This window comes from Balaenoptera ricei, chromosome 11 (genome assembly GCF_028023285.1).
Source record: "Balaenoptera ricei isolate mBalRic1 chromosome 11, mBalRic1.hap2, whole genome shotgun sequence".
Classification (NCBI taxonomy): Eukaryota; Metazoa; Chordata; class Mammalia; order Artiodactyla; family Balaenopteridae; genus Balaenoptera; species Balaenoptera ricei.
Window position 1 is genome coordinate 99,762,093 of NC_082649.1, and position 12,972 is coordinate 99,775,064.

The 12,972-nt window shown below is 45.9% G+C and overlaps 1 protein-coding gene across 2 annotated transcripts; it reads right to left on the reverse strand.

The window, feature by feature from the left end:
• Positions 1 to 1,310: 1,310 nt before the first annotated feature.
• Positions 1,311 to 8,095, reverse strand: RPUSD3 (RNA pseudouridine synthase D3). Of its 2 annotated transcripts, XM_059940353.1 has the most exons (9): positions 7,955 to 8,093; positions 7,505 to 7,644; positions 6,579 to 6,623; positions 6,346 to 6,445; positions 5,384 to 5,491; positions 5,218 to 5,302; positions 4,874 to 4,997; positions 2,669 to 2,808; positions 1,311 to 1,903 (listed from the first exon to the last, which is right to left on the reverse strand). In XM_059940353.1, exons 1-9 carry the CDS (start codon positions 8,077 to 8,079, stop codon positions 1,712 to 1,714), a joined length of 1,059 nt encoding a protein of 352 aa, XP_059796336.1. In that variant the 5' UTR covers positions 8,080 to 8,093; the 3' UTR covers positions 1,311 to 1,711. The 2 variants fall into 2 exon arrangements, with proteins under 2 accessions (XP_059796336.1, XP_059796338.1); XM_059940355.1 differs by lacking the exon at positions 2,669 to 2,808 and having other exon boundaries at positions 1,810 to 1,903; positions 7,955 to 8,095.
• Positions 8,096 to 12,972: the final 4,877 nt, after the last annotated feature.

The following is a 12,972-nucleotide window of genomic DNA, read 5'->3' on the forward strand; positions in this document are numbered from 1 at the left end:
CCATTTCTGTTGTTTTAGGCCACTCAGGTTGTGGTAATTTGTTGCAGCAGCAGCCCTAGGAAACTAACACACTAGTCAAATGAAGATACACATATTCTGTATATTTATGAATCCATTCTTGCACAGCTGAACCAGGAGATGCGTACAAGCAGGCTCACAGCAGCACTGTGGTAACAGCTGACGACCTAAGTGTCCATTAACAGTCAGATGGATAGACTGCAAGCTCTGACATTCCAACTCCGCGCCGCACAACGGATGCATTTCACAGGGTGGAGCGAGAACAAGTCACAAAAGGATATATGCAGCACAATTCCATTCCAAGAGAAACTTCAGAAACAGGGCAAAATGAAATATATTGTTTAGGGATGCATGTACATGTGGTAAAACTCTGAAAAACAAACAAGAATTCTCCCAAGTCTGGGCAGTGGTTTCCAACCTTGACTGAACAACAGTACCCATTCCAGAGCTTTTTTTTTTTTTTTTAACTTTGGGTTTATTTTATTTATTTATTTATTTACTTATGGCTGTGTTGGGTCTTCGTTTCTGTGTAAGGGCTTTCTCTAGTTGTGGCAAGTGGGGGCCACTCTTCATCGCGGTGCACGGGCCTCTCACTATTGCGGCCTCTCTTGTTGTGGAGCACAGGCTCCAGACGCGCAGGCTCAGTAATTGTGGCTCACGGGACTAGTTGCTCCGCTGAATGTGGGATCTTCCCAGACCAGGGCTCGAACCCGTGTCCCCTGCATCGGCAGGCAGATTCTCAACCACTGCGCCACCAGGGAAGCCCCAGAGCTTTTAAGAAAGATCTGATGCCAGGGTCTCCATCCCAGACTGGTGAAACCAGTATCTTTGGGGTGCAGTCATGGGAGGCACGGGTGTTTTTTTTAAGCTTTCTGAGTGGGCAGGGTAGGGGGTTCTCATGTCGGGCCAGGGTTGAGAGCTGCTGTTGTCTAGGATAGGAGAAGGGATGCTTCTATTTTGTGCCGAGTGGTGGTTATGTGGGTGTCACCTTATGAGTTGTTCTTTAAATCACAGAGATGTTTTATGCACTCTGTATGTTTCATATATTTCACAGTTTTTTAAAGTGAAAGATCTAACATCTTCACTTAAATGAGTAGTCAAGTACATAGGGACAGACGACAGAACGGTGGCAACTGGGGCTGGGAGGGGTGGGGGATGGGAGTTAGTGTTTAATGGGGACAGAGTGTCAGTTTGGGAAGATGAGAAAGTTCTGGAGATGGATGGTGGTGATGGTTGCACAACAATGTGAATGTACTTAATGCCACTGAACTGGACACTTAAAAATGGTTAAGATGGTAAATTTTATTAGGTGTATTTTACCACAATTTTTTTAAAAACCTAACATTTTCTCTCAGCTAGAATTGGGCCAGAAACAGCCAAATATAAAGACCACATACTGAACTCAGCAGAAACCATGGTCCATGATAAACATTCTCTTTCTCAGCGAATCCTGAAAACGATACTATGAGGGTAGGTACTTTTATTATCTCAGGTCCAGAGAGGTGAAGTCATTTGCCCAACACCACACAGCAAGGGGCCTTAGGATGTGATCTTAAGTTTGTCCAACTACAGAGGATCTTACACTGTGGCCTTCTGCGTGTTGAGCACTGACCTCACTCTCCTCAGGCCTGACTGCAGCCCATCCGCCCTCCAGCCCCCACTGCTTTCCAGCGGGAACAGAAGGCCCAGAGGACTATTGGTAGTGGAGCCCCAGGCAATGCAGGGTCCTGGAGAAATAAGAGGGCAAAGGTGCCAGAAGCTTGATGGGTGGGTCCCTGGGCCTGGCACCTGGGAGGTAGAGACAATGCAGGTGGAGGTGCAGGGGCAGCTGGGCAGCCTGGGAGGGGGTCAGGTGGAGGCGGCTGAGGAGGGCTTCATCCAGGACCTGGGGTGGGAGAGACATGTCAGCATTCAGCCAGGTGAGCTCTAAGCAAAATGGGAGTGAGGCAAGTACTTCCTCCTCCCTCTGCGTCCGTGTTCTGCATGCCTCTCTACACGTACACACGTACACACTCAAACACACACACTACGGCAGAGACCAGCTAGGGGGTCACCGAATCAGTTTCCTGGGCATTCAGCGAAACTACATTCCCCAGCCCCTCCTGCAGGTTGGTGAGGCCGTGTGATTGAGCCCCACTGAACGCCACAGGAGTGTGAGCATGTATCCGCTTCCAGACCTGGCCCGAGAAAACCTCCCCCATGAACCTGCCCTGTCTCCTCCTCCGCTGGCTGGATAGCAACAACCTGGGTCCCTGAGTGACCCATGCTCGGAGCAAGCCCATCTCTACCCTACCGCCATTAATTGGGCTTAACACGGAAGGAAGTTATTGTGTTAAGGCTCTGGTACTTGAGGTTATTCTGTTAGAGCAGACAGAGTTGCCCAAATAGACACACACAACCTCTTTTACCCCTTATACCAAAAAGAACGGCAGACTTAGAAGGGCCTTTAGAAATCAGCCAGTTCGACTTCCTTATTGAACAGATGGGCAGAAAGAGACCCAAGAGAGGGGGTTTCACTTGCTCAGGGCCACAGAGCAAGATGGCTACAGGGAGCTTTGGAAACCCAAGCTGCATAGCTAATGTCTGGAGATGCTCTTCACCCCCATCCCCAGCCCACCCTAAAAGGCAGCCGGCAGGTGGGCTTGGGTACCTGTCTTTGGGGCCTGGTGCTCTCAGCAGGCAGCAGAAAGCGCTGGCCCAGAACAGTGGCCACACGGGCAGAGTGCGTGTGGTCCCCGAGCAGAGGGCAGAGCTGTAGTGCCATGTGCGCCTGTAGCTGGCTGGGAAACGCTAGAAGACAAGAGAGACAGGACAGATGGCAGGCAGCGGCTCTTTCTGTGTACCCGGTGTTGCCCTTCCCCTTTCCTTTGGGGAGATGCCACCCCCATTCTCAGATGGTGTGGTTTCAGAGAGGTGAATGCTACCACCCCTGCCACTCTGATTGACAGAGCTGTCAATCCACCGGCCCTGCGAGATTCGTCCATGAAGAGAGGCAACCCTGAATTTACTGTGAAGCTACTGGTAATGAAGAACGCTCTTTCCCGCTGGAGTGTGAGCCGGGGCTGCTGGAGCGCCTGCCATCTCTGCCCCCACGGGGAGAGCCTGTGGGAGGAAGAAGCCAGCAGGCAGGAGGCGAAAAGAAAGTGAGAAACAGCTTCCTGATGATGTCCTCCGAGCCTCCGGATGCAGCCAGGCCTGAACTTTCAGTTACCTGAGCCAATAACTTCCCCTTTTAGATTACACCAACTTGAACTGGTTTTGGGGAAACTTAAATGGTATGAAATTGTTCACATAAGTAAACTTATTAATCCTCCTGACAACCCTATAAGGTGGGTTCTATCATCATTCCCACCTTATAGACAGGAAAACCGAAGCTCAAAAAGAAGTGACTGGCCCACCATAAGCTGGGATTCAAACCCAGGAACTGTCCTCTGCTTTCACGTCTGGCAATATGCTGGACTGGATAATCTAAAAATTCACTTCTTATAAACCACTTAGAAACACTGGAAAACTTTAATGATCATCCTTCTAAATACACAGCTGGGCACACAGGAAAGTAAGGTCCCCCAGACGAAGATACAAAAGGAAAACAAATCCAGAGCACAGGAAAGGCAACATTTCACCTCTTCTAGAGTATTGCCAATCTTGGGATGCAGGGGGCCTGGGTTTAAGTAGCTACAAGGGGCCAGGGGTGAGGTCTTGGTGCCTAAATGAAATCTGAGAGGCTACATCTTCATTGACAGGATGGACCGGGAGAAAAAGCCAGCCACCAAGGAAGGGAGACAAGAACCTTAGGTCTGGATGAGGGGAAGCAAAAAGAATTCACAACCGTGAGCTGCTCTCACACAGGTTTGGGGCTCTAATCCCACTTGCATGAACTGTGAACTTCCAACTGAGACGTTAATATTTAGGTCCTGAAGCAGTGACATGGGGCACTCAGCAGAAGCAAAGGCAGAACCTCTCCTGAAGTCACCACCTCCAATGAGGCAATAAAGGATTTCCACTGATAAAGGCCCAGCTTAACCTGAATTCACAATCCTGAATCACAGAACAAGAAGGAAACAATCCACCAAGGGGAGAGAGTCTGCAGGAAACACAACAGGATTAGACCCTCAGAATCTCAGACAATGGAATTATAGAAACACAATATAAATATGTTTTAAATGACTAAAGACAAAAAAGAACAAGTAATATGAGAAAAAACCAGATACCTTATTTTTTAGAAGGCCATTTGTATTTGTAAAAGAACCAACTAAAAAAAAAAAAAAAACCAACTAGAACTTCTAGAAGTGAAAAATACAATCAATGGGTAGGTTAAACTGGCAGGTTAGATCCAGCGGAAGAGAAAATTTCTCAACTGGAAGGTAGATCTAAAGATTACCCAGAAAGCAGCAGAGATAAAGACATGAAAAATGTGAAAGAAAAGTTGAGACATAGCAGTAGAATGAGAAAGTCAGACGTCTATCAGGCATTCAAAAGGAAGGATGCAAGAGGCACATTTGAAAAGGGAACTTTCCAGGATGGATGAAATAGATTAATCTTCAGACTCAGGAAACACAGTGAATCCCAAGCAAGATAAACAAAACTAAACCCACACACTTGGATTCACCATAGTGAAACTACAGAACATCAAAGGTAAAGAGAAGACGTTGAGACCAATAACTAAGAGAAAAAACAGGTGAGCTGCAGAGGGTGACAGGAGAAGCACTGCCCCTCCAGGTGGAGCTGGTCACATACATCCTTACAGTCCATCAAATGCTCCCCAGGCTGCCACTAAAACCACCACCCTCCTCCCACCTCCTGCCTCCTCTGGCCAAATACAGTTTGTCAAGTCTGGCTGGGGCTCCAGACCCACCTGTCAGTGGCTGCAGCTGGACCAGGGCACAGCCAGAGCCCGTGGCCACCACACGGAAGTAGCTGAGGGTCCTCTTGACACCTTCCAAGATGTCCTTTCGGGATGGGGACTTCACTGGAACTACCTGTGGTGTCAGCCCCCAAGAATGAACAAGCTTCACACACACCTGGGAACTACCCGCAGACTCTCCTTGCTCCCAACAGACTCAGGACAGGGCCACAGTATAGGCAGTTGTCACTTGCCTGTATTAGGGGTCTGGAGGGCCAGTCACCCCACGTCTATACCCTGTAGGGGTACTATGTCTGGAAGGACCCCTCCTCTTCCCCACCTAGACCCTGACTCACAAGATTGACCCCATCAATGTGTTCCAGTTTCAGAGCTGCTTGGATCGTCCCCTCAGAAGTAGCTGGGATCCCATCAGTGACAGCACTGAGAAAGAGGCAAGAGGAAGTCACGTAGTGGCTTGCTGGGACCTCCCCATTGCCCTGGGAGCTTCCCATCCCCTCTCACCAGTAGGTGACTGTGGGTCTCCTGGCTCTCTGTGAGTGAGTGAAGAACTTCTGGAGGTGGCTTGCTGTCTGGGGACAACTGGAGAGGAGTACAAGCCCAGAGGTTTCCCTGGAGGAAGGAGACAAATCACAAAAGTTAAAATCCCCTGGGCTCACCCACACAAAAAGGAGACCCTGGACTTTCCTGGCGTTCCAGTGGTTAAGACTCTGCGCTTCCAGTGCTGGGGGTGCGGGTTCAATACCTGGTTGGGGAACTAAGATCCTGTATGCCGCATGGCACAGCCAAAAAAAAAAAAAAAAAAAAGACCCCTAGAAAGGAACACCTGACCTGCTTAAGACCAAACAGTAACATCAGGACTATAACACAGACCTCCTCTTGAGAAACAAGTAAGTCTTCCCCGTGTTTGATAATGAGAGTACACAGCTTAAATGTGTTCCTCATTTTGCTCTGGCTCCCAGGGAGCTCAGAGCCAAACATCATAACAATTACCACCAACTGTTGAGTGTCTACCATGTGCTAGGCACTGTACTAGGAATTTTATATATATTAGCTATTAAATAATTAAATTTCCCACAAACAAGCCCATGAATTTGTGGAACTGCAGAAACATTTTATCTCAAGCACCGTCTCCAATAGATGGCAATTAGACGAAAGAATATCACAGATCAATTGACAAGACCTGCCATGAATATGGAATTGGAGAAGTGACTGCACACTGAGCATAGATATTATTAGCTCTATTCTATGATTAAAGAAACTGAGGCTCAGTGATAGCTAAGATCACAGTTTATGCATAAGGATTTGAACCCAGATCTATCCACTTCCTCCTCCTTTTCCTTGTATCCTACCTCTGTGATCCCAAACCAGCCTGTGGAAAATGTTTCAGTTTATTCCGAAGTAGTTATGCCCCCAATCCAGATGGATGCCTGTCCTTCTACTTTCCTCTCACCCCCACCACTTACTTCCCAGATGCTCGGACAACCTGGAGCTCCCGCTCCCTGAGCCCCAGGGACTGGCTCAGCTCCGGGAGCACTGAGAGCAACGTCAGCTCTCCCGGTTTTCCTGGGGAAAAAAAAAGGAAGAGTACAAGTTGCTCCCAGAGGCAACTTTATCCTGCCTTTCCTTTCTCTTCACTGTTTCGTCCCCTCCGAGACATCAAAACCCCTTTCATTGCATCTCTTTCCCCTGCCCATACCTGTCACTGGCAGGCCCTGTGGCTTGTTCAGTGTCACCAGAGGTCCTGAAACGTATAATACATAAACATCAGCAACAGCAGATGCAGTTTACAAAGCACTTTCTCAATTCATATTATCGTGTGGTCCCAGTACAACTCTCATACATGAGTTATCACCCTGAACTTTCTGAACCTTGCATATGCTAAGCTGGCTGCCTGCCACGTCAGGGCCTTTGCACTTGCTGTTTCCTCTCTCCCAGATTTTCATGTGGCTGCTTCCTTCATATCATCGTGGCTCAAATGTCACCATCACAAAGAGGCCCAAGTCTCCAATCTAATGTCTGCTCCCTTCGTGCAGTTCCTCATCATCGCTGTTTTATTCATAGCACTGATCACTAGTAAGTACCTTTTTCATTTATTTTCTGGTTAATCAATTTCTCCCACTGAAATGTTGGCTCCCTGAAGGCAGAAACCATATTTATTTTGTTCAGCACTATACAGCCATGTCTAGAACAGTGCCTTTGAGGGAACATAGCCTATGCTCAATAAATAGCTGAGAAAATTTAAAAATCACTGGAGACTGAGGCTCAGAGAAATTGTTATTTTCCTAAAGCCACACAGCAAGCTGATTACAGAGCCTAGATATGGCTCCAAAGCCTGTGTTTTGCCCCTCAATAAACACTTTATTACAGCAATTTCCTTTACAGAGAGCCTACTAGTGCAAAGCTCTCTAGTTATTTACACTCTCCCACCCCACAGCCCTATCCCCATGATGCTGAGGCACAGAGAGATTATGTGTCTGGTCCCAGCTCCTGTGGCTAGTGGGAGGCAGAACCAGGATTTGATCCCACAGGCTTTAGTAGGGAACCCGGCCAGATGCTCAGAAGGCTCAGGTGAAGACTCCTCCCCTTCCGGGTCTCCCTGCAGCTGTCCCTCCCACCGCTCACCTTTCTGATCCACCACAGCTGCCCTCAGCACATCAACCAGCTCCTCCCTACTGAGGTTCTCTGGCCGCAGCAGCCCCGAGAAAGGCTGGTCATCCAGGGGCCCCGACCGTTTGCTGGAGCCTCGACGTTGCTGCTGATGCCTGGAAAAGGTTAGGTAAGCAACAGGGGAATCATTGCCGCCCATTGTTATCTCCACACACCTCTTCCTAAATCCTGCGGCTTCCTACTAATGCTTCAGAAAGCCTGGGTTGAGCTTCCCGAAATGTTAGGTTCGACTGGCCCCACTGTACAGAAGAGAGAACTGAGGCTCAGAGAGGTCTACTGACCAGTTGAGGGTCACACAGCAGAGCTGGATTAGAACCCATATCTGCCTAACTCCAGATCCCGCACACACCCTCCCCCGGCCCCAGCCTCCCTCCTACACAAAGGAGGGCGGGGATTGCTAATCACCGGGCCTCGGTGCCAAAGCTTGAGGCTGTGGGCGCTGCGCGGAACCCCGGACCCCGCCGCCAGCCACCCCAGACCTGGCCCAAAACGCGACAGCCGCCCATCTCCGGAGCGAGGACAGTGAGCATGTGTCCGGAAGGGCTGCCCAGGGATGCCCCACAGCGCGCTGATTGGTCAGATTGACTGTCAATCGGAATAGCGAGGCTCAGAGCTGTGAGAAGGCGGAGCTTTGCCTTTGCCAGGGAACGAGATGAAGAAATTCTCGTCCGTGCTTTTGGGGAAAGCGAGGCACGGAGCAGAAGAGGAATTTACTGGGGGGTCAGAGGACCTGTCTTAGGACAAAGCCAGGTTTTCTGATTATCATTGCAGTTCTTAGGAGTCTTCTGACTTCAAAAAAAAACCCGCCACTGGGCACAATTTTGTAAGGCAAATTGGAAAAGGAAAAAAAAAAAATCCACACTCGTTGGTACAGTAAACTTGCTTTGAAGAACACAGCCTGGTGCCAAATCCAAAAGGAAAAAAAGGCCAGAGGCAGAAAGACGTTCACTGCACCATTATTTATAAAAGCAAAACCAAAACAAATCTCAAAAACGGAAACAAATTGTCCTTTGATTAGATCTATAAGGGAAATAAATCTTATTCATCACCCTCAGTTTTTGAATGCTAACTCTACGCAAGGCCTTGGCATCTGTGAACAAATTAACAAGACTCGGCCCCAACCACAAGAAGTTCACCTTTAAAATCACAGCATCACAACCCACCTTGCGAAAAGCTGTGGAGATGCTGAGAGAGAGAAGAGTGAGGAGCTCAGGAGCCCGCTGAAATCTGAGAAAGCTCCCCAGCAGGGCTTGTGATTGACAGACTGTGAAGAACTCAGAAATTCACCAGGAGGGAAAGGTGTGGGTCGGAGGAGAGGGAGCGGGCAACAGGAAAAAGAAGACGTTAAGTGCAAAAAAAGCAAAAAGCAAAATGGGCTCTATCCTGTAATTACAACTATGGAAAAGTTACATGCAACCTGTGTATCATTTTGTTTACTAAGAGCACTATAACTTTCAATTCATTGTTTGCATTAGTGAAGGACTGCAGATAAACCAACATCTGTCAACAGAGGAATGGCTAAATTAATTGTAGCACATACATATGTAGCCATTAATTGAAGAATGTGTAGGGGTCTGCATGTGGTAATGTGAATCAATATCCAGAATATATTAAATCAAAAAACAACAAAGTGAAGAACAGTGTGACTAGAATATGCATATATGTGCATGCGTGTGATTTACATATATTTATTATATTTATATATTTCTGCATTTCTAAAAGGACATACACAAATGAGATGTTGGTTGCTTCCAGAAAAGGAATCAGAAGTGAGAAAATGAATAATTATTTTTACCCTTTAGAACTGCTTAAATTTTTAACCTCATTGATATATCTCTTCTTCAGACACACATGGAGCCCTAGTTTAAAAATATAAGCCAGGCCAAAAAAAAAGGGACTTCCCTGGTGGTCCAGTGTTTAAGACTCGTGCTTCCACTGCAGGGGGTGCAGGTTCGATCCCTGGTTGGGGAATTAAGATCCCGCATGATGCGTGGTGTGGCCAAAAAAAAAAAACTAAGCCAGATATAAAAGACTGTACGATTCATAAAAATTTTTTTAAATAATGAAAATAAGTAGAAATAAAATTTTTAAAAGACTGTGTGATTTTAGTTACATGACATTTTAGAAAAGTCAGTGGTTGACAAGGGCTGGAGTGGTTGAGGGAATGAGAATCGACTAGAAGCGGGAAGAAGGGAAATTTTTGGTGTACTGGAACTCGTGGTTACATATCTGTATAAATTTGCCAAACCTTATTGAACTATATACCTTAAAAGGGTAGATTTTATTGTATGTAAATTATACCTCAGTAAACTTAATTGTTTTTAATTCAAAGATTTAAATAGTCAATTTTAAAATATATATATATATTTATTTATTTGGTCATGCTGGGTCTTAGTTGCAGCACGCAGGATCTTTTAGTTGCAGCATGTGGGATCTAGCTCCCTGACCAGGGGTCTAACCCGGGCCCCCTGCATTGGGAGCGCGGAGTCTTAACCTCTGGACCAACCAGGGAAGTCCCCAAAGTCAATTTTTAAATGTGCACAAATTCAGACAGGACTGGCAAGAAATTTAGCAAGAACGCAAGTAATTTTATCTTGTTTTGGGCTCGGACGTTGTTGTGTCCTAAGGCCCCGCGGTATTTTGGAACCCCACTTCGGAAAGGTGCGTTCATAATTTGCAGCTTGAGCAAAGATGGAAAGGCGGAGGCCGGGGGGCAGGACACAGCCTACCTTACCGACAGCAGACTTCTCCTCCATTGGCCACGCTTGGCCCCAGGAAGGGCCATTCCCCCACGTGGACTGGCCCCTGGCCCTGCCAAGGCTTCTCCCTTGCTCTTTGGAATTTTCCCTCCACAAGCCCCAGACTCATCAAAGCCTGCCCTCTCCTGTTCACTGCCCACAGCTGGTGTGACTCCATTAATCTCCAAACTTCCAGAAGAAAAGGAAGAAACCTAATTATCCCTCCTAGGCTGGGAGGGCTCAGTGCCAAGAGACAGTGATCAGCCACTCGAGACTCACGTGTGAAACTCAGAATATCAGGAGGAAGGCAAGTTGGGACAAATTCCAAGTTTCAGCCACCCCAGCCCGACTCAGTTTATGACTGACTTCACAGGAAGAGCAGGTAGGCCACAGCCTCAGCAAGAGTTGAATGGGAATAGCTTCTGTGCTGACGTAAACATCATGCCTTCATACCAGAAGGCCTACCCCATGGACCCAGGACAGCCGTGAGCCAGGCCTCCAACCAAAGCTGCAAGAGCAGGAAAGCCCAGAATGGAAATGTTCTTTGCTAGCTCTGGCAGCTCCTTCCACACATGGCTGCAGGGTATGGGTCAGCTGCCAGAAATAACCCTCCAGACTTTAACTTTGGTAACATAGGCCTTTATCTTAGCATTTAATAAACCCAAGTAGCCTTTATAGTTAGTCAGAAATGACACATATTTGAATCTGAGAGGCAGAGACCAAAGCACAGTCTCCTACAAACCTAGCCTTTCATGCTTGTCTTGTTTGAGTTGCTTGATATTGAAAAATGCCAGCTCACACTGATAAACTAATACTTTGTGGCTACCTAACGGCTCATTTCGAAATTCTGAGATTAAGAGTTCTGAACACGAAAGGAGGGCTGTCTAGCAAGCTAGGGAAGGCTTCGGAGGAGAGTTGCATTACAGCTTGACTAGTACTTTCCCACCTACACACTTAAAAGGTTGTAATAAAATGTGACATTGAGAAACTGGAAGAGTGCCTTAATCCCATAATCCCTATTAAAGCCCTTCTTTTTTTTTTTTTTTTTTAATTGAGGTATAGTTGATTTACAGTGTTGTGTTAGTTTCTGGTGTACAGCAAAGTGATTCAGTTATACATATATATATTCTTTTTCAGATTCTTTTCCTTTGTAGATTATTACAAGATATTGAATATAGTTCCCTGCGCTATACAGTAGGACCTTGTTTACCTATTTGATATATAGTAGTGTGTATCTGTTAATCCCAAGCTCGTAATTTGTCCCCCTCTCCCCCTTCCCCTTCGGTAACCGTAAGTTTGTTTTCTATGTCTGTGGGTCTGTTTCTGTTTTGTAAATAAGTTCATTTATATCATGTTTTTAGATTCCACATAGAAGTGATATCATATGATATTTGTCTTTCTCTGTCTGACTTGCTTCACTTTTTATGATCATCTCTAGGTCCATCCATGTTGCTGCAAATGGCATTATTTCATTCTTTTTTATGGCTGAGTACTAGTCCATTGTATATATGTACCACATCTTCTTCACCCGTTCATCTGTTGATGGACACTTAAGTTGCTTCCATATCTTGGCTATTGTAAATAGTGCTGCTATGAGCATTGGGGGGCATGTCTCTTTTTGAATTAGAGTTTTTGTCTTTTCCAGATATATGGCCAGAAGTGGGATTGCTGGATGATATAGCAGCTTTATTTTTAGTTTTTTAGGAACCCCCGTACTGTTCTCCATAGTGGCTGCACAATTTCCATTCCCACCAACAGTGTAGGAGGGTTCCTTTTTCTCCACACCCTCTCTAGCATTTATTATTTGTAGACTTTTTGATGATGGCCATTCTGACTGGTGTGACGTGATACTTCATTGTAGTTTTGATTTGCACTTCTCTAATAATTAGCAATGTTGAGCATCTTTTCATGTGCCTACTGGCCATCTATATGTCTTCTTTGGAGAAATGTCTATTTAGGTCTTCTGCCCATTTTTTGATTGGGTTGTTTGGTTTTTTTGATATTGAGCTATATAAGCTGTTTTTATATTTTGGAAATTAAGCCCTTGTCAGTTGCATCTTTTGCAAATATTTTCTCCCACTCTGGAGGTTGTCTTTTTGTTTTGTTTATGGTTTCCTTTGCTGTGCAAAAGCTTTTGAGTTTGTTTAGGTCCCATTTGTTTATTTTTGCTTTTATTTCCATTATTCTAGGAGACAGATCCAAAATAAATATTGCTGCGATTTATGTCAAATAATGTTCTGCCTCTGTTCTCCTCTAGGAGTTTTATAGTATCCAGTCTTACATTTAGGTCTTTAATCCATTTTGAGTTTACTTTTGTATATGGTACTAGAGAATGTTCTAATTTCATTCTTTTACATGGAGCTGTCCAGTTTTCCCAGCACCACTTATTGAAGAGACTGTCTTTTCTCCATTGTATATTCTTACCCCCTTTGTCGAAGATTGACTGTAGGTATGGGTTTATTTCTGGGCTGTCTATTTCCTTTCATTGATCCATATGTCTATTTTTGTGCCAATACCATGCTTTTTTTTTTTTTTAAGGAATTCCTTTATTTTTATTATTTATTTATTTATTTATTTACTTTTGTCTGTGTTGGGTCTTCGTTTCTGTGCGAGGGCTTTCTCTAGTTGCGGCAAGTGGGGACCACTCTTCATCGCCATGCGTGGGCCTCTCACTGTCACGGCCTC

Coding starts and splice junctions, on each gene's coding strand:
- RPUSD3 (XM_059940353.1), bottom strand. CDS start 8,079: ATGCTCACTGTCCTCGCTCCGGAGATGGGCGGCTGTCGCGTTTTGGGC. Junction 6,624..7,504: donor AGCTGTGGTGGATCAGAAAG/GTGAGCGGTGGG, acceptor TATACGTTTCAG/GACCTCTGGTGACACTGAAC. Junction 2,809..4,873: donor CCAGCTGCAGCCACTGACAG/GTGGGTCTGGAG, acceptor CTTGTCTTCTAG/CGTTTCCCAGCCAGCTACAG.